At 36.0% G+C, this 24,604-nt stretch overlaps 1 protein-coding gene across 3 annotated transcripts; it reads right to left on the reverse strand.

The window, feature by feature from the left end:
• Nucleotides 1–2,893: 2,893 nt before the first annotated feature.
• LOC121239035 (villin-1) lies at nt 2,894–21,889 on the reverse strand. Of its 3 annotated transcripts, none has more exons than XM_041136155.1 (22): nt 20,934–21,889; nt 20,444–20,543; nt 19,984–20,052; nt 19,178–19,414; nt 18,384–18,561; nt 18,157–18,289; nt 17,645–17,810; nt 10,935–11,085; nt 10,768–10,853; nt 10,516–10,671; nt 10,130–10,198; nt 9,769–9,837; nt 9,537–9,674; nt 8,775–8,912; nt 8,385–8,532; nt 8,250–8,260; nt 7,069–7,209; nt 6,066–6,188; nt 5,387–5,449; nt 4,396–4,603; nt 3,839–3,996; nt 2,894–3,152 (listed from the first exon to the last, which is right to left on the reverse strand). In XM_041136155.1, the coding sequence occupies exons 1-22, from the start codon at nt 20,987–20,989 to the stop codon at nt 3,039–3,041; spliced, it is 2,712 nt and encodes a 903-aa protein (XP_040992089.1). In that variant the 5' UTR covers nt 20,990–21,889; the 3' UTR covers nt 2,894–3,038. The 3 variants fall into 3 exon arrangements, with proteins under 3 accessions (XP_040992089.1, XP_040992088.1, XP_040992090.1); XM_041136154.1 differs by having other exon boundaries at nt 6,066–6,191; nt 20,934–21,888; XM_041136156.1 differs by having other exon boundaries at nt 6,066–6,191; nt 8,775–8,903; nt 20,934–21,886.
• Nucleotides 21,890–24,604: the final 2,715 nt, after the last annotated feature.

The raw sequence follows: 24,604 nt of genomic DNA on the forward strand, positions 1-24,604 counted from the left end.
GGGGGAGAAAAGTGAAGGAGAAAGAGAGAGGGGCTGGGGTTTTATTATAAAATTCAACGTCTGGGATCTAAAATTTGTTTAAAGATATTGTGCAGATTTTACACACTTTAAAATTATTTAAATAATTTCTATTAAAATTTAGAGATACAATTATAAGACTGTAATATTTATTACTATAATAAATAATTTCTCTTGTTAAAATTTATATATAAATAATTTCTCTTATTAAAACATTGATTTAAACTAATTTAAAATTTAAATAATTAAAATATAAATAACATATCATACATAAACTATCAAATTTAATTTATGAAATACTAATCTTTCATCATTAAATAAATGATGAAATTTTATTAAATATTTTTAAGAAATTAATCTCTACCCTTCATTTTAAGTCCTTATTAAATATTTTTCAAAAATTAAAACCATATAAATATTTAGAGTTTTAACATAATTTAAGTATGATAATATCCTTAATTAACTAAATAAATTGCATATGATACATAAACTATCAAATTTAATTTATAAAATACTAATCTTCCATCATTAAATAAATGATGAAATTTTACTAAATATTTTTAGAAATTAAAATCATATAAATAATTAGAGTTTTAACATAATTTAAATATGATAATATTCTTAATTAACTAAATTAGGCAAATGTGCGTGGGGAAGGAGAGAGAGGGAGAAAGGAAAAGTGAGGGAAAATGTTGGTTTTTGGGTTTTAAATCCGAACCCTTCATCTTGAATCTTCAGATTTAATCTAACGGTAGAAGTTTAAATATTAATTTAAACTAACATAAAATAGATAATTAAAATATAAATATTATATCATACACTTAAAACTAACTTTAATTTATAAAATACTAATTTTTCATCATTAAATAAAAGATAAAGTTTTACTGAATTAGGCAAACGAACAGTGATACATGAACAATGCTACGCTACAGTAATGAACATAGCTACAGTAATTAATAGTGCTACGTGCATCCGTGTCTATCTCTACATCTTCACAGCAAAATCACCACACAAATCACCACAAAATCACCAAACAAATCGCCACAAAAATACAAAATTACCACACAAATCACAAAATGAGGAAAAAATGAGGGGAAAAGTTAGGGTTTGGGATTTTAAATCTCAACCCTTCATCTTCAATCTCCAGATTTGATCCAACAATGGAGGCTAGACTAACTTAAAATAGATAATTAAAATATAAATTCAATTTTAATTTATAAAATATTAATCTTTTATCATTAAATAAATGATAGAATTTTGTTAAATATTTTTAAGAGAGTAAAATCATATAAATAATTAGAGTTTTTAATATAATTTAAATCTCATAATATTCATAATGATTTTCTACCATTATAATATTTTTGGAGTTTTCAAAATAGAAGAGACTTACTTTAATGATGGAAAAGAGAGCAATATAGAAATAAATGATTCTATATTTTTTCAGTGCTCCCTCGGTCATTGAGTATTGTGGTTGAATTCTACACAATTCATATCTTTTGCTAAGAAAACTATTGTTAAAATATCAAAAATCTTTTAATTTTCATACTACTCATATTAATGTAATGTTTTGTTATCATGATACTTGTTAAAATTTATTTTCCTGTTCTGTGTATTAAATTATTAACTAATTATTTTTCTTTAAAAAAACATATTATTTTTTTGGACACATCATTTTCAATTAGACAAATGGGCAAACGTTGCACGTTATACAACTACTAGCATATATATATACACATAGATATATCACATTTTTTACCTATAGAAGAAAAATGATGTATATTAATATAGTTATAACATCACTCTTATTAAGATTGATTTTTGTACACATACGTTTAACATTTCTCTTGCGTGGTCTTGGAATGCTATATCTTGTAAAATTTTGTGAAACTCATTATTACAATTTACAAATAAAAGGGTTACTTGCATATTAGTAAAAGTTTGAATATTACCCATCCTATGAAGTAATTACAATACGAATTAAGTTGCTCTCAAATTTTTATCCGAATTCAGTGTTTGAAGTGAGAGAGATATACGTTGAATAAGCCTACAATATTTATTATTCATTGATATGGAGATCGATAAATGATGTAAATTTAGTTTGATATTCTCTCTCACCCACTTTTTTTTTTTTTGTTTTAATCTCTCACCCACTTAAAACCCACAAATTCCAATAAAATTTTGAGATATTTTTTCTTTTGTTGTTGCCCACCCGCTTATACCACACACCACATCTGTTTTATTTTATTTTTTTTAATTTTATTCTTATTAAACTAATTAAATTATTTTACTCATCATCCTTACACACTACATCTATTTTAATTTTTTTCTCTTTTTAATTTTATTCCTATTAAACTAATTAAATTCTTTTACTCATCGTCCTTATATCATATATTTATTAAAAATAAATATATAGTATAAGAATGATGAGTATAATTTTTCGTTTTCATCACTTTCACGTTCACTTATTGCTTTCATAATATTACACAGCGGCTCATAGCACTGTGTTAAGGGTAGCACGCTGATCCTCCCAGCTTTGACACATCTTAATTACTCCCGCTGGGCGTTCCTTTTTTCATGCGCTTGTGGTGTTGAGCTTAGGCTAGCTAGTAGCAACCCAGCATTGAATTTCAGGCCGGTACTGAATAACATCAACCGAAAATAAAAATTCTATTCATAAGTCGGTATGAATTATGTGATAAATACATCTAGTGGGCTAGTAAAGTGCTTAATGACATAATTTAATTTGAAAAATAAATTTTAAAATTTAAATCTTATAAATCAAATGTTACTACTTAAGTGCTGTAGATGATATGCTCTGCTCACCGATTTAATAATAGAATAATTGTTAAAGAAAATGACAAGAGAATGAGAGAGCGAGCAAATAGTACAATCATGGATTTCTCTGCAGAACAGGGATTCAAGCTTACATCGGACATAAAGTAAGGCATTCATTGACCTTTGGGTTTGTAAAATTCCCATGGTTCCAATCAGCATCTTGTTCTAGTCTCAACATAGCATGCCTAAAATAGATTAAGAGACATCTTGAGCTTGTTTTGTCTCCATTTAGGAAGCTCGTAGAAAGCTCTTTTTGTCATTCCAAATTTGCCTTGAAACTCTTCGTCTGATAAATATGCCTGAAGCCACAAGACAAGTGCAGATCTCCAGTTTAAAAGATTGATCGTAGAGTAGAGAGTGATGATATGAATGAATGTAAAATCCATGTAATCAAACTACAGCATAACATGAAATTTCTGTTGCAAGGTATCTAATAAGCTGAAATTTCAGAAGTTGCAACAGAAATTTCAGAAGGCGAACATTCAAACCAGTTTACTCCAAGATTTTCAGATTTTGGGTTTAACATATTTTTAGATCCAGTCTAGCACAACTAAAAAAGAACTATCACCAGATCATGGAAAAAAGATGTGGACTTTCTGTAACAAAAAAGGGACCCTTGATCAAAATAATAAGCTGCTATAATATGAATCCTTTCTCGATTGTAGAACCTTAGGTAAGGTCATGCTGTGTCATTGTCCAACAATTATGTTACTGTCTATCCTAGAAGTGTGAAATGAAAGAATGAATCATAGATTTCACAGCCCTTCCATTATAATAAATACACATCAAATTTTCTACGAATAACATAGTTTCAGGGCAGTGATCTTAAGTTCAAATACTAATTCTACTCCTATAGTTGCCATTATGCTGCAATCGCGTGATTCGTAGAAAAATAGAGAATTTCTTTCAATAGGTTTTGACATGTTACTCTGGAACATTAACAAGGGACCAGATTTCTCTCTGTAAAGAAGGAAGATGTATGTACCTCTCTTTTGGTCACATTTATGTCTGCTACCGGGTCATTAGACATCACGTTCAACCGTTCATATGGATATATCGAGAAACTTACACAATCCCCACTTCCATCAACTTGGATGTAACTCGCACTCTGAGAAGGTGACCTTTGCTCTGCTGCTGGAGAACCTGAAGACACCAGAGATTCATCTGCTCGGTGAAGTTGCAAGAAGACAAAAGCAAGGTAATAAAACACGGAAAGGAAAGTCCCAGAAACTATTTACTGCAAAGGTAGCCCAAAAAGAAGCCATGCAACCCACCTTCCAATTCAAAGGCAGGGATGTACAACATCTTACACCACTTCGGATGTTCAAATTCTGCCTATGACTAATAGAAACAAATGGTTCAACTGGGCAACCAAACCCAATATTTACACAGCTCTTACACCAATCATCTTATCTATATCTTATTCATTGAACGCTTCATATTGGGCTATTAAACTCATCCAATTTGTGCAGAAAAATATATTTAACTGGTTTTTGTATCGCTCCATGAGTAAATTTAAGAATTCTCCAATATGATCACTACCATGAAGAGAAGATCCTGAAAAGAGCTTCCGGGCAATTGGGGCTGGTCTAGAAAACAGATGATTGCTTGAAGACATCGAATTTGAGCCTGAAACCCTTGATGCAGGAGATACACTTCTTCCCTGTCCATTGGAACTCACGGACTGGCTTCTCGAACTATCTGGTGTAGTCTCCCTGGAGTATGCCTTCCATGAGTTTCTTCTAGATACCTGAACGCTCATGCAAAGGAGTTAAAAAGAAAAAAGGGAAAAAATGTCCTTGAGTTGATCCAGTTAAAAAAAAATATGTTTTCTACACGAGATTGCTGGGCTTATTCAATTACATATTTAAAGAACTCCTGCAAATGAATCATCTGCCTGATGCAGAGGCAAGCTTCACTGTCCATGAAAGTACGACAATATTAGGTACCATATCAGTACTAATTCTGGCCAACCACTGAAGGTGATATAACCAATAAATTGATCACTCGATTGAAAATTAACCCAGTTGGTGAATTAGAGATCTTGGGTTTTTGTCCCAGACACTACTAGAGCAGTCACCAAAACTTAATTTTTTTGCGTCAATGGAGCAACCCAAGCATATGGTACTTGAGCGGACAGTTGTGATACTTGGATATTGGCATTCAAAAAGATCAGAATATTACCTCATGCCAAAAGTCATAAATGTGTGCTAATAACAGTATTTATAGGCTATAAAATGATAGACACCTCGAGTATTATGTAGATGCATGCCACATCACTCGACATGTCGTGCTTAGACTATTCACTGAATCAGGCTCTACGTTAACGTAATGGAAGTAACTGTAATTCCCATCAGTGATGGTGGCATGATGACTATATTACAGTGACATTCTTGTGGTTCGATGATATAATGTGCTTTCAGGAAATGGACAAAAGAAATTCATTGTCAAACCAATAGAACAGGATGATTAAGCATAAAAGACTTAAAACACCTCATATTACATGAAAGAAACCTTCAGTGGATTCACTCACTTCTAAATTCTGTGGTTTTCCCTTCAGAAGAGCAAGCTTCCGCTCAAATGAGTTCCCACGCATCTACAAGGAAACAATTCAGCTGAAATTGTTAACCAAACCTGGTGGCGCTACTACACTGCAAGCAGAAGTCAAGGTAATATCATAGATACCTTCCTCTATTTTACATGGACCCAGGACTCAGCAAAGTATGTCAGGTGCCAGGATATTTAGTTTTACAATCATCCTCACATTCAGATGAACAAACATCCAAAACGGCTTTCAAGTTCCAGTTTTCCTTATTCAGTTTCATGATAACGTATCTACGACTATGTAACACAGCATGGTGAAAATTGGAAAAAAAATAATTATATGACCGTCTAGCAAATTGGGGATTCTCTCTCTCTCTCTCTCTCTCTCTCTCTCTGAACATGTTTGTTATATACATTTTCCAAGACATTTTCTAAGAAGAGTCAAGTTCAAAAATATTTGAAGGCATCTCATGCGTTAAAAGAGCACATACCCAAAACATCTCAAACTCATGCATGTCCAAAACAAAGCCTGAATCAAGTAATTCGTGAAATCTTTCTGCTGCCTCATGAAAGTAGTTGGCAAGATCACGAACAGTTGGCAAGATATATATACAAAAGAACTCAGTATGGGATGAAAACGTATCATTTTAGGAAAGTTGTGATCTTACATTTGCCTTTGAGGAATCCCATTCGAAGAAGTGAGTGAAAAACGGTGGCTCATGCCCTTCTGTGACAATAAAGATAGGGGTCTCCAGAGATAGCCCTTCAACGAGAATGTCCATCTCAAGAAATTTCTGCCAAATTTGAGTGAGACTTTAATAAATGGGAACCTAGAGACAAATGAAGGGCATCAAGGCATTGTTAATTGAACTTTAAACTTTTACTTAGAGGCATATGGGCTAACTAAATTTCCTGGCATACTAAATATATATATATATATATTTTGATAGGTAATCAAGAAGTTATATTCATAAAAATAGGCAAAGGCCAAGTACACAGAAAGTATACATGAGGAACACCTAGCTAGAGGTTACAATAGAAAGTAGAAGGACATGGACCCTTAGCCCGTTACAAACTATGGCCCCCGCCCATAAAAACAATGACTTAAGAAAGAAAACTTTTAGCTCATCCATAGTTCTCTCTTGATCTTCGAAGCTTCTGGCATTTCTCACCCTCCAAATACACCAACACATACTACATATTGGGATCATTCTCCAAATTGCCGCTACCTTTGAATTGCCATGGAGTCCGCTCCAGCTTGCTAGGAAATCCACCAATCTAAGAGGCATGACCCAAGACAATCCGATTCTTGAGAAAAAATCATCCCACATGAACCTGGCCACCTCACAGTGTAAAAGCAGATGATCTACTAATTCCCCATGCTTCTTACACATACAACACCAATCAAGCACAATTACCCGTCGTTTCCTCAAATTATCTGTAGTAAGGATCTTATCCAAGGATGCTGTCCATACTAAATATATGGCACCCTTGCATTACAGGCATACCCTCTGAAACTATATGAGTAATCTGAATTCATATATATGCGAGTGTGGAGAAAAATACTTAAGTTGGGTGTTGGTGGCTGCATGGGCAGTTACATATTGTCCCAAGACAATGACCTTTAGTGCTGGAAAATTATATATAAATAGTTTAAAGCAAAAAATTTACCAGACCAAGAGTAAGAGCTTGTTGCTTTGATATAATATTTGAGTGGCATCCTATCCAGACATATATTTCTCTGTGACAGTCCAGCACTAATACGTCTTCAGTAGTTAAATCATCCTGTGAAAAATTGTATATCTCTTTCACCTGAAAAAAGGGAAAAAAAAAAAAAAATCAGGCCACACTAAACATAGAATTTCTTAAACAGAACCAAAGGAGTATTGAGGAATATTTACTGACATCATAAAACCATATGAGAGTAATTGTCTGTAAGAACCATTACAGTTCCAATATACAAATAACAAAAATCTAGCCTAGATCCTGAACCCAGCTTCTTTATTTTTAGTTGGAATTTTCTGTGGGGGTAATGAATACAATACTAAATGAATTTTACAGAATAAACAGCCTGAAGAACCGTGCTTTCTTATTTGGTGTGGAGGATCTAGTTGGAGAAGAACGAGAGGCACTCAGAGGAAAAAAGTCCATAGGAGAGGTCAAAATGGATTTTCTCGAGGAATTATTAGTTGGGTTTGATTCATCCTCATATGGATATTTCATGTTCACCTTTAGAAGTATTGATCCTCTTAAATTCAAGGGCAGTTATTTCTACTTTTGTATTTATTTAGCTGGGGGGTCTTTTGTTACCTTGTGTAATTGGGTAGCAGTCCTTTTCTGTTTATGCTTCACTTATTCTATTTAGTTCCTAGAACTTTCTGAAAGGCCTTTAGACTGAAGGCTCGTTTGTTTTCAGAGATGAGATGAGATGAGATGAGATTAAAGTTAAGAAGTTGAATAAAATATTGTTAGAATATATTTTTTAATATTATTTTTATTTTGGGATTTGAAAAAGTTGAATTGTTTATTTTATTTTGTGTGGGGATTTGAGAAAGTTGTAATGATGAAGTAAGATGAGATGAGATGTTTCTTGAAAACAAACGAGGCCTGAATTTCACATCAAAGATTCTCCTAATAACATTCCTAAGGATTTGATGAACGTCACTTTCCCAGAGAAGTATACTGGTCCTCGACTTCCTTGTAACTGGTTCTGAACTCCCAAGAATTTGATAAATCATACAATCAAATTTAAATTTCACTTCCAAGGAGAAATGAAATTTTTTTCCAGAAAGCATCTTGAAAAGTTTGTGTTAGCGGTGTATGAATGCTTATGAAGAGTATGTTAAGTGTACCTTGAATTCATCTGAAATGAGAAATTCCAACCATGTAGCAAAGGAACCAGAACCCGCCATTAGACATTTTTACAGCTGAGATATTCTGAACCAAGGCAGAGTGACATTATCTCTGGACATGGGTGTTTTGCCTACCTTCACTGACGTTCACCACAAATAGATGTGGATCTTCTGTGTATCCTTTCATCTCTTTTTCCCTTGGATACTCTGCCTTCCCACCAAGTGCATTCCAGAAAATATCAGGTTCACTCCCTTCCCTCACAGAAGTGGGTTGCCATGTCGGCTGCAAACAGAAACAAGATAAATGAAGTTTCGATAAACAAATATCATAAAATCCATAAAGAAAAAAGTAGAGAAAATCTATCAATCTCCAGATTAATCATGAGACAACTTTTCTTAATCACCTATGGAAGGCCAAGTCCTCCAATGAAAATAATTGCATTTCTTTTCATGGTCCTAATTCATAATTTTAATGTAAATAAAGATTGCAAAATCACATCCACGTTCAGACATGTCATTACATACATCTATCAGCTCCAGCATTCTGTCAAGGAGATCATGGTCTTGGGTCGAAGAGAGATTCCCAATCCAAGTGAAGATAAATGTTTCAGTTTGCAGAATGTAACCATAGGATGAGTTCAGCGAGCTTGAAACCTGCAACAGCTTCACTCCGTAGTCAAAAGATACTCAAATCAAGGGGCTATGCACTTCTGGTACAGTGGTAATAAAGGACACACAGGAAAGAGACAAATGCACTATAGATTCTAATTCCATCATGGTAAGAGAAAACAGAGTTGTGCACGCCACATAACATCCAACGTTTGTATTAAAGATATAAATATGTCTAGGACACTTTTTGAGGGGGGTCAGAAGTAGATAGAGGATCTAAAAAGAAGTGACCCACCCACCTGTGGGTAGCCCAAGTGGTAAGGACAAACTTATGTGCATGAGCCCTATGTCACAAGTTCGATTCCCCCTGAGATCAAACTGCGATTTAAGTGGGAGGCCATGGCGATGGGTTGCTGTGCTAGTCTCTCCGGGGGTTTAGGTTCCATGGGTGAGTCCTAAGGGCTTTGCCATGGGGTGGTTCCCCCGTTATCAAAAAAATAAAAGTGACCTCAAAATAAATATCAACAAGTGTCATCACCCAAAAGGATGTTTAAGAATGCATGCATTAGCATGAGGGATGAGAGATCAAGATTGAAGTCTATAATTAGATAGATTGCACCTCGCTTATAAGTGAGTCAAAGGTGTCCCCATTAGGTACATTAATTTGTTCAAACTCACTGGATCAAGTTGGATGGCTTGCATATTGTGTGGACTTGTCCCTTGAACTCGGAAAAGAGCTGTTTTGTTTTCACCATAAGTTTCATCTGTCAAACCATTCTCTGCGATAAATTTCTTGTATCCTTTACTCATCCCTCCCTACAAAAAAGGAAAGATGGAAAAACCATCTCACACTTACGACAGATTATCTTGGGAAAAAAACTTTATCTGACTTAAAAAGTGAAAAATTAACCTTGAAAATGATCAATTTCTGCATAATCGAGAAAAATTGAACTGGCTCATTATCTCCAACCACTTGAACCTGAATTAAAACATTTGAGGTAAATAAAAAATCTTTGTCCAAGCAATGGAAGATAGTCAATATGTCAATAATCTACATGTGCAGCATATGGAAATGATCAAAACAAGCTAGCAAAGTCGAGATTATTATTATTATTATTATTGGTAAGTAGCACAGCTGAGAGATTATTAATACTTGTAAGTATCTTAATTCACATGTATCACCAGGTTAGCCACTTAAATAAGCTACTATTATGTTTTTTGTGTTGGCAATTCAACAGATCATGCGCCAAACAATGCAAATTAGAACTAACCAAAACTGGATCCCCCTTGGTTGAATCAGCAATTGCATTCATATGGGAGATGGTGGCCTTTCTATCTTCCTGAAAGCATGACAAGAAACAAAATAATAGTAATGATGAGACGATGATGATATAATTCATATGCTTGTTAAGGGTTATTAGAAACGAAATTATTGACTCAGATGCATTATAGGGTTTTGCCAGAAAAAGTCGGGAAAGAAAATTTAGAGCTAGTCTGGGTGAAGATATAGCTTGCAACTTAGACAGAAAATGTTTGCAAGACAAACCATAGTTATGTCACTGGTCTTTCAAGTTGCAACCCATTAACACCAGTTATAATAGCCATTAGTTTCAATTGAACAAAAAAAACCTAGGAAGAAATGATACACCATGTTTACCATTACACTGCTGCAACCAAGCCATGCAAAAAACAGATTCTCATCCCTATCGTTTCCAGCATATGTAAACTGCACTATATAGCAATCTCCACTGAAGAGTTTTGTCTGTTCTGGAACTGGAAGAAGGGATAACTCATCACCATTTACCCTCCAAACCTGAAATATTAAGACTAGATCAACACAACCTACAGGATCTCTTGAGCTGACATCCATAATTCAAAGAGAGCAGCACAGTTTTATTTGAGAAGCTACTTTTAGGGTGCCTCTGCAATTTATAAAAGGCTCGCAGTCTTCTTCAGGAAGTTCTTTCACATCATAACCCTGTTGCTTGAATATTGCTGCAAAAAATAAATTGAAGATTATAAATAATACAACTACAGAAATACTACTTTTTCGCAACTTGGCAAAAGGTACTAAACCTGCTACTTTCCCTCGACCTTCTTCATATAGCTTGGGTTCCACTTTTTGAGGCCAATCATCAAAGTATGACCTAAATATGGAACTTTCTAATCCTTCAGTTAGAAAGGTTAAATGGGTCCCAGTTGACCTGTTCTGATCTCTGAGGAAACCCTGCAAGGAATAAACCAGTAATCAGTAAGCATTCATTGAAAAGGAAGCCTTCCAAGTGTATGCAACAAAATTTCCTTGTACCCAATGACTTTACTTACAGATGCTCAACGATTTCCCTTTTAAAGTGCTTTTAATTATTTCAACTGATTTTGTTGTAGTTATTGTGCCATTGTATTGGTACAAAATTCTTTTTTATATCACGAAGCCTTGATGGAACCATATCATGATATAGGACAAGTGTAACCAGCCCCATCTGTTGTTAACAAGGTTGTGAACTTGCCTTCAAATTCTTAAGTTGCTGCCTAGACCAAAACAGTTATCTAAGCACAGGATATGTTAGTAATTTATGAAAAGACTAGAGTAGTGTATGAAATAGGTTAGGACAAAGTTAGCTCCACATGATCCAACTGAGGGCCAACTAATAGTTCCATGCCTCTCTTTAAAATTTCGATTGCCAATGAAACAGTTTCTTTTTTACTTCTTTTACTTTCCTCTCTTTTTTCGCCAATTAGCAGTGAAGACGAGATAACAAATTTTTTCATAATTCTCTTGACCGCTAACATATAACCAACAGTGACAACTTGAGCATGTGCATCAAATGTGCAGCTTGCTGACTTAGAAAAAAGATAAGGAAAGCTTTCTTTGATGATAAAGATAAATCCTTCTATTCCCAATCATTTCACAGATAAATTGTATGAATTCAAATAACATGTAATGTTAAACTACTGAACACAATGATGATAGCTAGTTGTAATTTAACAGTTTATATTAAAAATTTATTGGATGCAACACCAAATTTGTTTGGCCAAAGTGTAAGATAAGCACAGAGCAGTTAATCAAATGGCCATCATTATGAAAGTTTACGTGTGGTATGCAACGTGAGACGCATAATACATACATAACTATAATATGCAGAATGAAACATGATGAATGACATGCATGATACATAAACACTGGCTTCGAAAGAACTGGCTTTAATAATAATACTATATATAACTAGCTAACGTATACTAATCTTAATTTATGATCAAGTTACTTACCTTTTAGTATTACTTCCTAAAATTTCTGACACAAAATTGATTACGGTGTTGGACTGGGAGATTTATGGTTTTTTTTTCCGAATAACACGCGGAAGAGAGATATTTATAGAGAGATTTGGGAGAGGGTGACGACCAGTTTGAGTTAGACTCGGTTAAAGAGTTTTAACGTGAAGATGACTTGTAGAGTTGTTTCCATTGGAATAAGATGCCGACAAGTTTGAGTTCGAATGAGAGTCAGTAAGGTTTGTTTGCAGGTGAATACAGTTCAAAGAACACTTGTGGAAGCTTGGGGTTTGATCCGAGAAACATTCATAGACCCAACTTTTAATCATCAAGGTAACTGGGGGATCTTATTTTCAATTAGTACTATTGATTTTCTTTTCTCGATTCACCGGAGTTGGCTCTTATCCATACTCACCATTATCCTCACCTCCGGTGCTTCTCGCCGGAGTTGATTCACCCTTTGCCAAGGTTTTTTTTCTTCCTTTTGGTTCTTGTTAAGTCTGTTTTTTGAATATGGAATTCGTTAGGCACGTTAAGGTGGAAGCAAAATCTTTTGTTTTCTCGTGGGAGGGGGGCAGTAGCATACGTATCACTGAATGTAGTAGAAGATTGGTCTCGTCCATCGTAGTTAGTAGGGCCTTGGCTACATGGGTGGTCCAGATGGTGGAGGAAGGGTTAGTCTATCGTCGATGGGATTCTTTCTTTAGGCAAAAGAGGATGGGAAATGGTGTTCTTGCCATCCAAAGGCACGTAAATGCCAGGGGGTGCTTCTTGCACTTGGCAGAACTCAGGTTTGAGAAGAAGAGGGGATTGCTGATGGTTCCTGAAGGCTTGAAGGGCAGGGGTTGGGAGGATTTCGCTTACAATTTGGGTAAACTCGCAGGCCACCATTCGAGAAGCATCCCTATCACTGGTTTGCATGATTCCTTCCTAGAGGAAGCGAGTCTTCCTCCCTCTAATGGAGCTTCTTTCGCAGCGGCACTAAGTTTGCCGGCAAGGAGTGTTTCTAACACTGTGCCTGACAAGTATCAGGCTATGGGTGAAGGGATGGGTAGCGTAGGAAATCTTTTTAGCAGACCTATCGCTGTCAAGGGTGATACGGGAGCCTCTGTAGCAGGGCCTATGTTGGGCGACGTAGAAGGCGTGTTGTGGGAGGTCAAAGGCCATCTGTCAGGTCTTGCAGAAGAAATCTCTACTCTTATGAGTAAAGTTGACTGGGGCTTAAGTGTATTAATGGGCCAGGGAAGTGGGAAAGAGGCCGCGGAAAGGATTTTGTTAAGGATTTTGGTAAGGCTGGGAAAGAGGCCCGCAAGATTATGAAGAGGCCTGAGTCGGGCCCGCAAGTTTATGAAGAGGCCTGTGTTGGGCCCGCAAACGGGAAGCCCGCGAGGCCCATCCGGTGGCCTAAGTTTCCATCTCAGGCCCAAGCCTCCTCCTCAGGTTCGAGCATCCCCAGCCCGCCGGTACCCTCGCCGATGACCTTGCCAACACCACAGAAATTGTTGCCGGTCATTGTCGACCCTACCGGCACTGACACTGTCGACCCTTCCGGCACTGACAGCTCGTGTCTAAAGGGTACGACGCCGGCATCGATAGGGCTGGGTCCAAATGACGCCGCCGGCTGTTCTTAGGTCACCAGTGGTTCGGGGTCTTCACAAAAAGGGTCGACCTGCCTAGTCGCATCCTTGGGTTGCTTCAAAGACCTGGTCACGGCTCGGGAGGATGCTTCCTTGATTCCCGTGGTCGAAACCCATGCTAGCCAAAACCATTTCGAAGCCCCTGCGGTTTTGTTGGAGATGGTAGCTGAGCCGCCAACAACCTCTGAGTTGGTTGTTCCTTCGGATCAGGCTGTTTCTTCGGGACTGGAGATGATAGAAGAGCCCGGTGTCCTCGAAAATGCTGGCTCTTTGGTTCTTTTTCCTGCTAATAGGGATGGGGAGGATGAACCTACTCCACTCTACTCCTTTCATCCCAATGGGTCTAATTGGGTTATCCAAAGAGCGATGGACATAAAGCATATGGTAGGAATTTCTTACGGGAATTTTGAAGCTAAATTTATGGCCCTACTTACTGCTGTAGAGGCTGTGAATGCCCAATCTAACTCCGATCAAGCCTTGGCTTCGGCTAAAAAAAAGGAAAGAGAACTCAAAAGGCTAGATTGGGCAAGGAAAGAGGATGGAGGTGAGAAGAGCTCTACTCGGGAGCGTAGTAAGGGGAGGGGTAAAATGGTTGTCCCATGAAGCCAAAAATAATATCATGGAACGTGAGGGGGCTGCACAATCCTAATAAGCGGCTCCAAGTCAGAAACTTACTTCGCCAATGGGAAGGGGACATCATATGTTTACAAGAGACTAAGTTGGAAGTTATTACAAGACAAGTAGTTCGCAGCTTATGGAGAGGTCAACATGTTGGGTGGTCTTACCTATCATCAAAAGGAGCTTCCGGGGGAGTTCTAATTATGTTTGACACAGAGGTGGTGGAAAGAGTGGAGGAGTGTGTGGGTGATTTCTCGGTTGCATGCTCTTTTGTTAATCTAGAAGATGACTTCAAATGGGCTTTTGCGGGTGTTTACGGCCCAAATATTGATTCAGAGAGAAGATTTTTGTGGGAATAACTGGCGGGAGTCATTAGTTGGTGGGAACTTCCTAATTACATTGGGGGGGACTTTAATATATCTCGCTTTCCAAGCGAAAGGTCGGGAGCTCTTCACATCACTCCAGCCATGAGAGATTTTTCTGATTTCATTTCAGAACAGGAGCTTATGGACATTCCACTATCTAGAGGCACGTTTACCTAGTCCAACAACCGTGTTCGTCCATCTTGGTCAAGGATCGATAGATTTTTGCTAACCCCCGATTGGGAGTCACACTTCCCGGACGTAGCTCAAAGAAAATTACTACGCTTATGCTCTGATCACTTCCCCATCATCTTGGACTGTGGAGGCATCCAAGGGGGTAGAAGGTATTTTAAATTTGAGCATATGTGGCTTAAAACTGACGGTTTTGTAGACAGGGTCAGACATTGGTGGACTTCTTATAGTTTCCAAGGCTCTCCCAGCTTCATTATGGCAAAAAAGTTGAAAGCGTTGAAACAGGACCTGAAGCAATGAAATGAACAAGTTTTTGGCAATGTGTATCAGCAGAAGCGCTCTCTTTTGGAGGAACTACAGGGTCTGGAAGGCGAGGAGGAGGCCAGAACCCTTTCTGAACTTGATAAAATTCGCAAGAGACAGATAGTTGCTGATCTTGAAAGGGTTACTTTGATGGAGGAGATTTCATAGAGACAGAAATCAAGGGTACTCTGGCTTAAGGAGGGGGACAAATGCACGAAATTCTTCCATAGGATGGCTAACTCTCACAGGAGGAACAATGCTATTGATACACTGATGGTAGATGGGGCAGCTTCTTCGGATCAAATGGTTATCAAAAATCACATTGAACAATACTACCAACAACTCTTTTCTGAAAAGCATAATTGGAGACCGAGAATGGATGGTTTGTCTTTTTCCACTTTAGACCAGCAGAGTGCAGGGTGGTTAGAGAGGCCATTTACAGAAGAGGAATTGAGCAATGTTATTAAAGGTATGGCAAGTGATAAGGCTCCCGGTCCGGATGGGTTTACTTTGGGTTTCTTTCAAATTTGTTGGGAGGTGGTCAAGGAAGATATTATGCAAGTTTTTCATGAATTTCATTCTAATGCTAGATTTGAAAAGAGTCTCAATGCCACCTTTTTAGCTCTCATTCCTAAAAAAGTGGGGTCTAGTGATGTGAGAGACTATCGCCCCATTAGTCTTGTGAATGGGATGTACAAGATTCTATCCAAAGTATTAGCTAATAGACTAAGCTCAGTGGTGGAAAAACTAATCTTGAAGCCGCAAAATGCTTTTGTCAAAGGTAGACAAATTCTTGACTCGATACTTATAGCAAATGAAGTCTTGGATGGTCGATTGAAGTCTAGAGAACCCGGGCTACTTTATAAGTTAGACATGGAGAAAGCATATGATCATGTCTGGAAGTTTCTTCTTTACTTACTTGGAAGATGTGGTTTTGGAGGGAAATGGCAGAAATGGGTCGAATTTTGTATCTTTTCAGCGCGTTTCTCTATCTTGGTAAATGGATCTCCGATGAGTTTCTTCAACTCCTCTCGTGGTCTAAGACAGGGAGATCCGCTTTCTCATTTTCTTTTCTTGTTTGTCATGGAGGCTCTCAGCAAGATGATTGAGGGCCTGGTGAATGGTGGGTTACTCCATGGTTTTCCGGTGGGGAATGGTGTTCTCAACATTTCTCACTTATTATTTGCCGATGATACGCTTATCTTTTGTAGTACACACCTTGGTCAAGTCCAAGACTTGAGAGCGCTACTCCTTTGCTTTGTTGTTGTGTCAGGTTTGAGCATTAACCTCGCAAAGGCAGAAATAGTGCCAGTGGGGGCTGCCCCCGATGTGGAGATTTTAGCTACTACTTTGGGATGCAAGATATCTTCGCTTCCTATGAAGTATCTTAGCTTACCGTTGGGGGCCTCTTTTAAATCTTAAAGGATTTGGAATGATGTAGTTGAAAGGGTGGAGCGCAGATTGGCTACCTGGAAGAGGCTATACTTGTCGAAAGGTGGTAGGTTGACTTTGATTAAAAGCACTCTTTCTAACCTACCCACCTATTTTTTGTCTTTGTTTCCGCTCCCCACAAAGGTGGCTAACCATATTGAGAAGCTACAAAGGGATTTCTTATGGAGTGATTGGGGGAAGAGTTCAAATTCCACCTGGGCGAGGGCTAGATGTTTCAGGGGGAGAGATGCTAGATGTTTTGAGAATCAAGAGAGAACAATGGATGAGCTTAAAGTTTTCTTTTTTAAGTCATTGTTCCTATGGTCGGGGGCTTTAGTTGGTAATGGACTTAGTGTCCATGACCTTCTTCTTTCTATTGTAATCACTAGCTAGGCGTTTTTTTCATGTATACTTCCTATGTACCTGGGCTTTGCCTATTTCTATGAATACAATATCTTTGATTACCTATCAAAAAAGTTTGAGTTCGAGTTGGACTCGGTCACAATCATTAAAGAAGAGAGTTTGAATTTAAAAACATGATCTAGTAATTCATTTAATATATGATTGGCAGTGACTAAGACTGCATAGAGGACTTTAATTAGTGATATTTTAAATTGAAATAAATTTCTAATGACCGATCTTGAAATTCTAAAAGGAGTCTAACTCGTTCAATAAATAATAAATGGGATTTAATTAGTTATTGAGCCTAATTAAAATTCCTAATTAACCTCAATAATTTATCGCTAGTGGGCTTATCCAATATGGCCCATTAAATATAATTTAGGCCCAATAAAAATTATTAATATCTCGACCTTAGAATTATTGGGCCGGGTCGTTACACATTGTCCTTTCTAATAAGCTTTCCTCTTTGAGGTAAGTGCTGACTTTTCACAACAATACAATGATCTATCTTTCATGAGTGAAACTCCCATAAGAGGGGGAGAGGGATAGAGGGTGGAGAACTCATTCTTACCTCTGCTGCTGAGATTGATATCTTCCGTTCTGAAATCGAACTGTGTCTTCCCATCCAAACAAAAACCTCAGCACCACAGTCCAACAAGTAGCACTTGTCCGTCTCAAGCATTTTCTTATGCAATGAATCTGTTCCAGTTTGACATAGTTTGCCCTGTATGGTTATCCTGTAGATAAAAATACCTTAGAATATTACTCAGGAGCATGCTATTCGATGCAAAATCAATAAAGAGAAGACAAAGACGCACAAGAACAACTTTCTATCATTTGCAATCCGAACGAAACACATTTTCTGAGTCATGATTGATATTAGGAAAGTCCCGAGTCTGAAGTACAAGGTATTTTGTATACTGTTTTTTCAGTATTCAAAGAATATACTATACATTCGCTTACTAGTATGAATATTTGCATCTCACTCCTCTTAGGCCTAAGTAAAATTGCTGGGTTTTTTAAATATCGAATTAAAAGAGATTGAACCAGCAAATGAATGTTGAAATGTTAAGGCAAACTCACCATGATAGTTTCACAGAAGGAGTATCAGACTGTTTCTGGAAAGAAGAAGGAGAATCCCGAGGAATGGGAGCAAAACCACCAAATAAACTCCAGAATTCACCCACATCAGAATCACCGACAAACTTTCCATCCTCTGCAGCATTTGAACAATTTGCAGCTGGAATATCTTTTCATTGAAAGGGGAAAAAAAGAAAAGGAAAGAGGAAAAGAGACAAAAAGATCCCAACCTATAGTCGCCACCTCACATTTTCCGCCATGCTTATTCTCTTGGATATACTGAACAACCTCCAAACCTTTAGCCCTTTCTTGTATGGTAGAGTTGCACCCGCTGAAGAGGAAAACTTTTGATGCAGTGTCAAGAATGAATACATCATCATGGTTCAAAGATGACCTAGAAAAAGGCACCTGCGAACATGCATACCATGGAGAGGATACTCGTGACATTTTTCAACTAGACACGTAGAATAAAGAAAACAGTCGGGATCTGTTAAGAAAATAAAATTGGAAAGTTAAACAATTTCGACAACTAGAACGGATTATTTAGACTTATCTTGATCACATAAATCGATTTCATGCAAATTAACTAAATTACATGCATAATTAAAGTACATAACACAAACCATCACTCAATATAAAAAACATACTATAAAAGTCACCAATGTTACGTCATATTGAATGATTAAAATGGTGATATAGAGCATCACAAACACTAAAGGATTTACTTTTAATGAGTTGGCCATGATAATGATTTGGCCCTTTTAAGGCACAATAGGCTCTTTCAGCAAATAAATTATGATGGGTCATTCATTAGCTTCAAGTGAAGCTTACTTCTTTACCGTGAACAACATGGTCTCCCTTGTATGTTAACAAGCTGACTTTGTATGCATCATAACACAACTAAAGGATTTACCTCTAATGAGTTGGTCATGAGAAATGATTTGGCCCTTTTAAGGCAAAGAAGAAGGCTCCTTCAGTGAAAAAAATTATGATGGGTCATTCATTAGCCTCAAATAAAGCTTACTTCTTTAATGTGAACAACACGGTCTCCCTTGCAAGTTAACAAGCTAACTTTGTATGTATCACCATTTAAGTGCGCTTCTTGCGAAGAGTATGCTCCTTCAAGAGGTATAATACAAGGTTTGAAGTATGACAAAAACTTTTCCGTTTCCAGGCCTTGAAGCTCCTTATATTGGACAGTGCAGGACCCAAGAGAAGCATCCAATTCGAGTGCCTTGTCAGATGCCATTGCTAAGTCCACCTGCCATTACAGCATACAAGAGCAAAAGACTCAGAACCAATATCTGTCACCATATCCAAAGTATTTTCTGATTTTTCTCTACTGTTACTGCCTTTGAATATATTGCCAAATACATATAATGTACATGAAGATCATCTGGACAACAACTGGCCAGTAAATTCTCACCAATCGCCTAGGTCAAATTCTTATCATATCTTGCGTGGGGTACTGTCCTTTTTTTCAGAAAAAATAATTCTCATGTATGCACCAACGTTTCTTAAAATTTAGGCAGTCTGCTTAGCAGATATTTCTTACACCCACGCTTGCTCTGCCTTCCCCTTTTATGTCTAAATGGGGAACAAAATTGATGGAATTAAATTCTGACCGTCGATTCACATTTTGTTTAACCTAATAAATTTCTTTAATATGACTCTGTGGTTCAGCAGAGAAGTATGTCCACTCAATTCTGTTAAATGTGCATCGATAATCATAATATCTAAAGCTGGTTCGCTGCTCGATAACTAAAAGTTTTAGGTGCAATGTTGAACTTTACCAAGTCAATGGATAAGGCGAGAGGATGGTGTGAATACCTCCTTTGTATCATTTCCCAGCCAATAATGCACGTCATGCTGAGGAGGGCCGTTTTTGCGCAAAATTGTCTGAATCAAGCACAAACAAGTGAAAAAGTCAAGTTCATTGCACACTAAACAAAGCAAAAGACTATTCTTGTCCACATATGCCAGCACTAAAGTTACAATACTCTGAAAAAGAATTCAATCACCAGTGGAATGAACTTTAACTGAAGATAGAAGAAGTAATTTCTGGGAGAAAAACTTGAATCTCTAACTGTTGGGTAAAATATCGAGTTTTTTGAAGTTATTTGAGTGTGTATGATTGAGGGATTTGACAGTTTGGGCAGAAACATCGTTGAGTATGAAAGCTAGACTTACTCCAAGGCGATACAAGTCTTGATTAAGCGGGCATGTTCCATATGATGGCTTCTAAAATATCTATAAAGAAATAAAATGGACAAAGCATGCAACGACTTACATTCAAAACTACATATGCATTTCCAGCATAAAACTTTCCATGAGAAGATTTTGGGACGCGAACCAGCCGAAGGTTCTCAATACACCAGATCTCTAAACCCCTAAAATAAGAAAGTCAAGGATACAGAAATAAACTTGAATGATGAAACATAATGCACAATCAGTTGGTAAAACATATTCCACGCCAATTTTCCTTTTCAAGAGCTGAAAATTTGTGAACTGAAGTTGTATCTGCATTGATTAGGAAGAAAGTCCATCTTTGATACATGTGCAAGTATTTTTTACAAATGCACAAGCAAAAAAATAATTGAAGTATTAATTGGCATCTTTTATAAGAGCAGAAAAGAAAAGTCACCATGTTGCACAATTCAAAAACTTTGATCAGAAACAAAGAAGTGTTATCAAAGTCAACTCATGAATTCTATTATAACTTATAAAAGAAACGAATTTTATTATAAAGAAATGCAAAAATAAATTGCTTATAAGGATACGCCTTTGATCCTGCACCCACGAATGCTGAGTCGATGTCTTTACTGAGAAGAGACATCGTCTTTCACAAAGACCTTGTTACTCCACAAAATGACAACTGGAAACTTGCAATTAGTTCTGCAGTCCAGGCTTTGAGTTTCACTATTGCAAATGCAGATATGAGGTTCGCCTTTTTACATCAATAATATTTTTTATGAGAAAAACGTTAATGCTTTCTCATTTATAATCCAATCAAATGATAAGCGTTAAGTCATCTTAGATGAGATGAAAATCAACTAAATTTGTCTCATATGGCAATTAGATTAAGACTATCTACGAGTTCGGAATTATACAAAAAGATTCTGATATGTTGCCCAAGCATGATACAATCACTTGGACCCTGAAGTTCTTGGGTTTTATGGCTTTAATGTAGTATCAAAGCTAGATCATCATCTCGTGATTGGAAAATGTAGAAATGTAAAGTAGAGCAATGATAATACATCGTAATTTGCATCATAACCCCGTCTTACACTTTGAATCTACTAAATACTTTTTGGGTTATCATCGTGTATATGATAGCCCATATATCTGAAGTCATATGTTCTCTTAGCAACGTAGCTCCTATATTTTACACCTTGATATCACCCATCGTCGAAAAGAAACCTAAGCATCAATTAAGGAGTGCGAGCAGAAATAACATATCCCTGCAAAAGGTCAGCCTGCAAAAAAACTGTAACATATTCCTCCATATTCACAGAAGCAAGTTATAGAAACGGACAGAGACCCAATGTTTCAGCATGGAATTACTACCCTATCTCCATAAGCAATCATGCACAAACCAACAGGATTTGAAAGACAATACAGAAAACCCCAGTTTTGCCAACGCCAAAATATTTCCCAGGATCCGTGGAATGGTTGTGGGTCTGAATGAAAAGGTACGAGTACTGAAAGTCTTATCAAGTTCAAGATAAATTGAAAAAATAATAAGCAGAATTCAGTAAGTAAATCTTACCAATATCCTCTGTCATAAACAGGGAAGGATCAAAACTGGGATATTCCCGTTTCTATTAGCCCTTTGAAAGAAAACCCGAAAAAAAAAAGGAAAAATGTCGGGGGAATATGTACACTGCTTGAAAAAGTGGAGAATTGAAAATGTTAGTAACTGAAAGAGAGAGAGAGAGAGAGAGAGGCATGCTTGACTTTATCGTCCAGCTAACAAAAGGGGCCCACGAAAGACAAGCTTTCTGCTGTTCCTCATGGCGTCTTGCTTTGTGCCCACTGCCCAGACTGTCGTGTCAAAGTACTGTTTTCCCGCTCCTCTGGACCCCGACTTTGGTCAAACGAGCTAACGACTTGGATGGTATCTAACCGGCGATGTAAGTAAATGTAAGGTTGTATTTGAGATAAAAATTAAAAATTAAATAAAATATTATTATTATTTTAAAATTTAAAAAATTAAATTATATATTATATTTTGTATTATAATTTAAGAAAGTTGTAATAATTAAATAAGATAAATTAATATAAATTTAAGATCCAAACGTATCTTAAGTATTACTAGAGTGATATGTAACCGAAGAAAGTGTTTCGGTGAGGGCAAATGTATTTTTTATTTTTATGTGTTTTTAATTATTTTTTATACAATTTTAAATATTTTTAAAAAATAAAAAATATATCAATTCATTTATATTCAAAATTAAAAATTAAAACTCAATCGATCATTTTTATCGGTCACTTTTATCAGTTTAATTAGTATTTTCTAAAAAAATAAATATTATTTCTAATTGAATATCATAGTATGTCGTTTTAGTACTATTTATTTATAAAATATAATTTCTTAAAATACATCGCTATATTATATTCTAAACTATCACAAAGTCAAATTATTTTTAGTACGAGCAATAATTGAAATTATGAAGAGTTTCTCGTATAATTATTTAATACATCTCAAAGAGAAGACGACATTTTCTTATCCTTTGCAGGATTGTTTATTATTAGATAATGACTATTTTTTATACATTTCGATTAAGAGTAAAGTCTTAGAACAGCCCACTATAGGCTATAGCACATTAGTCATAGTACAGTTGAGCTGACTTTAGAAGTATAAATTTAAACCAAAAAATCGGACTGAACCGGACCAGTTGGTTCGGTTTTTGAACCGGTTCAGTCCGGAACCGATTCTTATATTTTGAAAACTGGCCGAAATCGGTCCGGTTTCGTTTTCGTAGTTTTCGGGATCGAATCGGACCGATTGAAAATATATATAAAAATTAATTTTATATATTATACAAAATATTATATATATATATATAAGTTTTATATATAATATATAATTATATATTAAATTTATATATATAATATATAATTATATATCATATATGAAATAATTTTATATTATAATTTATAAATTATAATATGAAATGTTAATCTTAAATATGAACATTTGTAATTTGTTTGATTATATGTTATTAATATAATTATATATACAATAATATTATTATAATTTATAAAATAAAAGTTTAATCTTAAAGATGAAAATTTAATTGATCATATGCTTTAAACATAAAAAATATATATTAAATTATTAATAACATTTTATCATAAGAAGTAACATTTTATTATATATTTTTACATTTTAAAAAAATCGGAAAACCAGACCGGACCGGACTGGAAACCGGTAAAACCTGAGATACCGGTTTAGAATCGTAACTGGGGCGTAATCGATTTTGAAAAATGTAAAACCGGTACATACCGGTTTGGTCATAAATTTTATCCAAAACCAGACCGGACCGGACTGATTACACCCCTAACTGGCTTCTTTTTTTTTTTTCCTCTATATGCTCTTTTTTTTTTTTCCTCCACACACTTATGCACATCGGCCGGTCCACACGTAAGTTGTGTTGCGATTGCAGCCAACAGTAGGCTAATGTAAAGATTTATTCTTCGATTATAAAAATTCTACTCAACTCAACCTCAGTTTGTTTATCACACACCACACACCTGCTACTCATCAATCTGGTTCATCCCCACGTCACGGTCTGCCTTTCTCCCTCACTCCCTTAACTGTGCTACCCTCCCAGATGAAGACCACCACCAAAGCCCTCAATTCACAGTGCTCACACAGTAAAAAGATATGTAACAAGAGATCAAACTTGTTTCATTTAGATTTGAAACTCACATCAACTCATCTCATCTTGTCATTATAATTTTTTCAAATTTTCACATAAAATATAATAAATAATTCAATTTTTTCAAATCTCAAAACAATAATAATATTAAAAATAATATTTTAATAATAGTTTATTCAACTCATTTAAAATCATCTCAATTCATATATGAATCCAAACGGGTCCAAAAGATAGACTATTGATTACAGATACAGAAACTGACATGACGAGCATCACTCCAATGACTAATGCTGCGTTTGGATGTTGAATTGAGTTGAGTTGAGTTGAGTTGAGATGATAAAATATTATTAGAATATTATTTTTTAATATTATTATTATTTTGAGATTTGAAAAAGTTGAATTGTTTATTATATTTTGTATTGGAATTTGAAAAAGTTGTAACGATGAGTTGAGATGAGTTGATGTGATGTTAAATTCCAAACTTAGAGTACTCTCATTGGATTAACCAAAGTTAAATGATATTTTTTATGAATGTAAGAGGAATTTGACTGTTGACTATTCCATTT

This window comes from Juglans microcarpa x Juglans regia, chromosome 7D (assembly GCF_004785595.1).
Source record: "Juglans microcarpa x Juglans regia isolate MS1-56 chromosome 7D, Jm3101_v1.0, whole genome shotgun sequence".
Classification (NCBI taxonomy): Eukaryota; Viridiplantae; Streptophyta; class Magnoliopsida; order Fagales; family Juglandaceae; genus Juglans; species Juglans microcarpa x Juglans regia.

Bases quoted from the DNA above. Each gene is read 5' to 3' on its own strand.
- LOC121239035 (XM_041136154.1), bottom strand. From the start codon at position 20,989: ATGTCTCTTCTCAGTAAAGACATCGACTCAGCATTCGTGGGTGCAGGA. The intron at 10,854-10,934 runs GTTTAGTACCTT...TATTTTTTGCAG, and splicing joins AGGTCGAGGGAAAGTAGCAG to CAATATTCAAGCAACAGGGT. The intron at 10,199-10,515 runs GTAAACATGGTG...TCATGCTTTCAG, and splicing joins TTGGTTGCAGCAGTGTAATG to GAAGATAGAAAGGCCACCAT.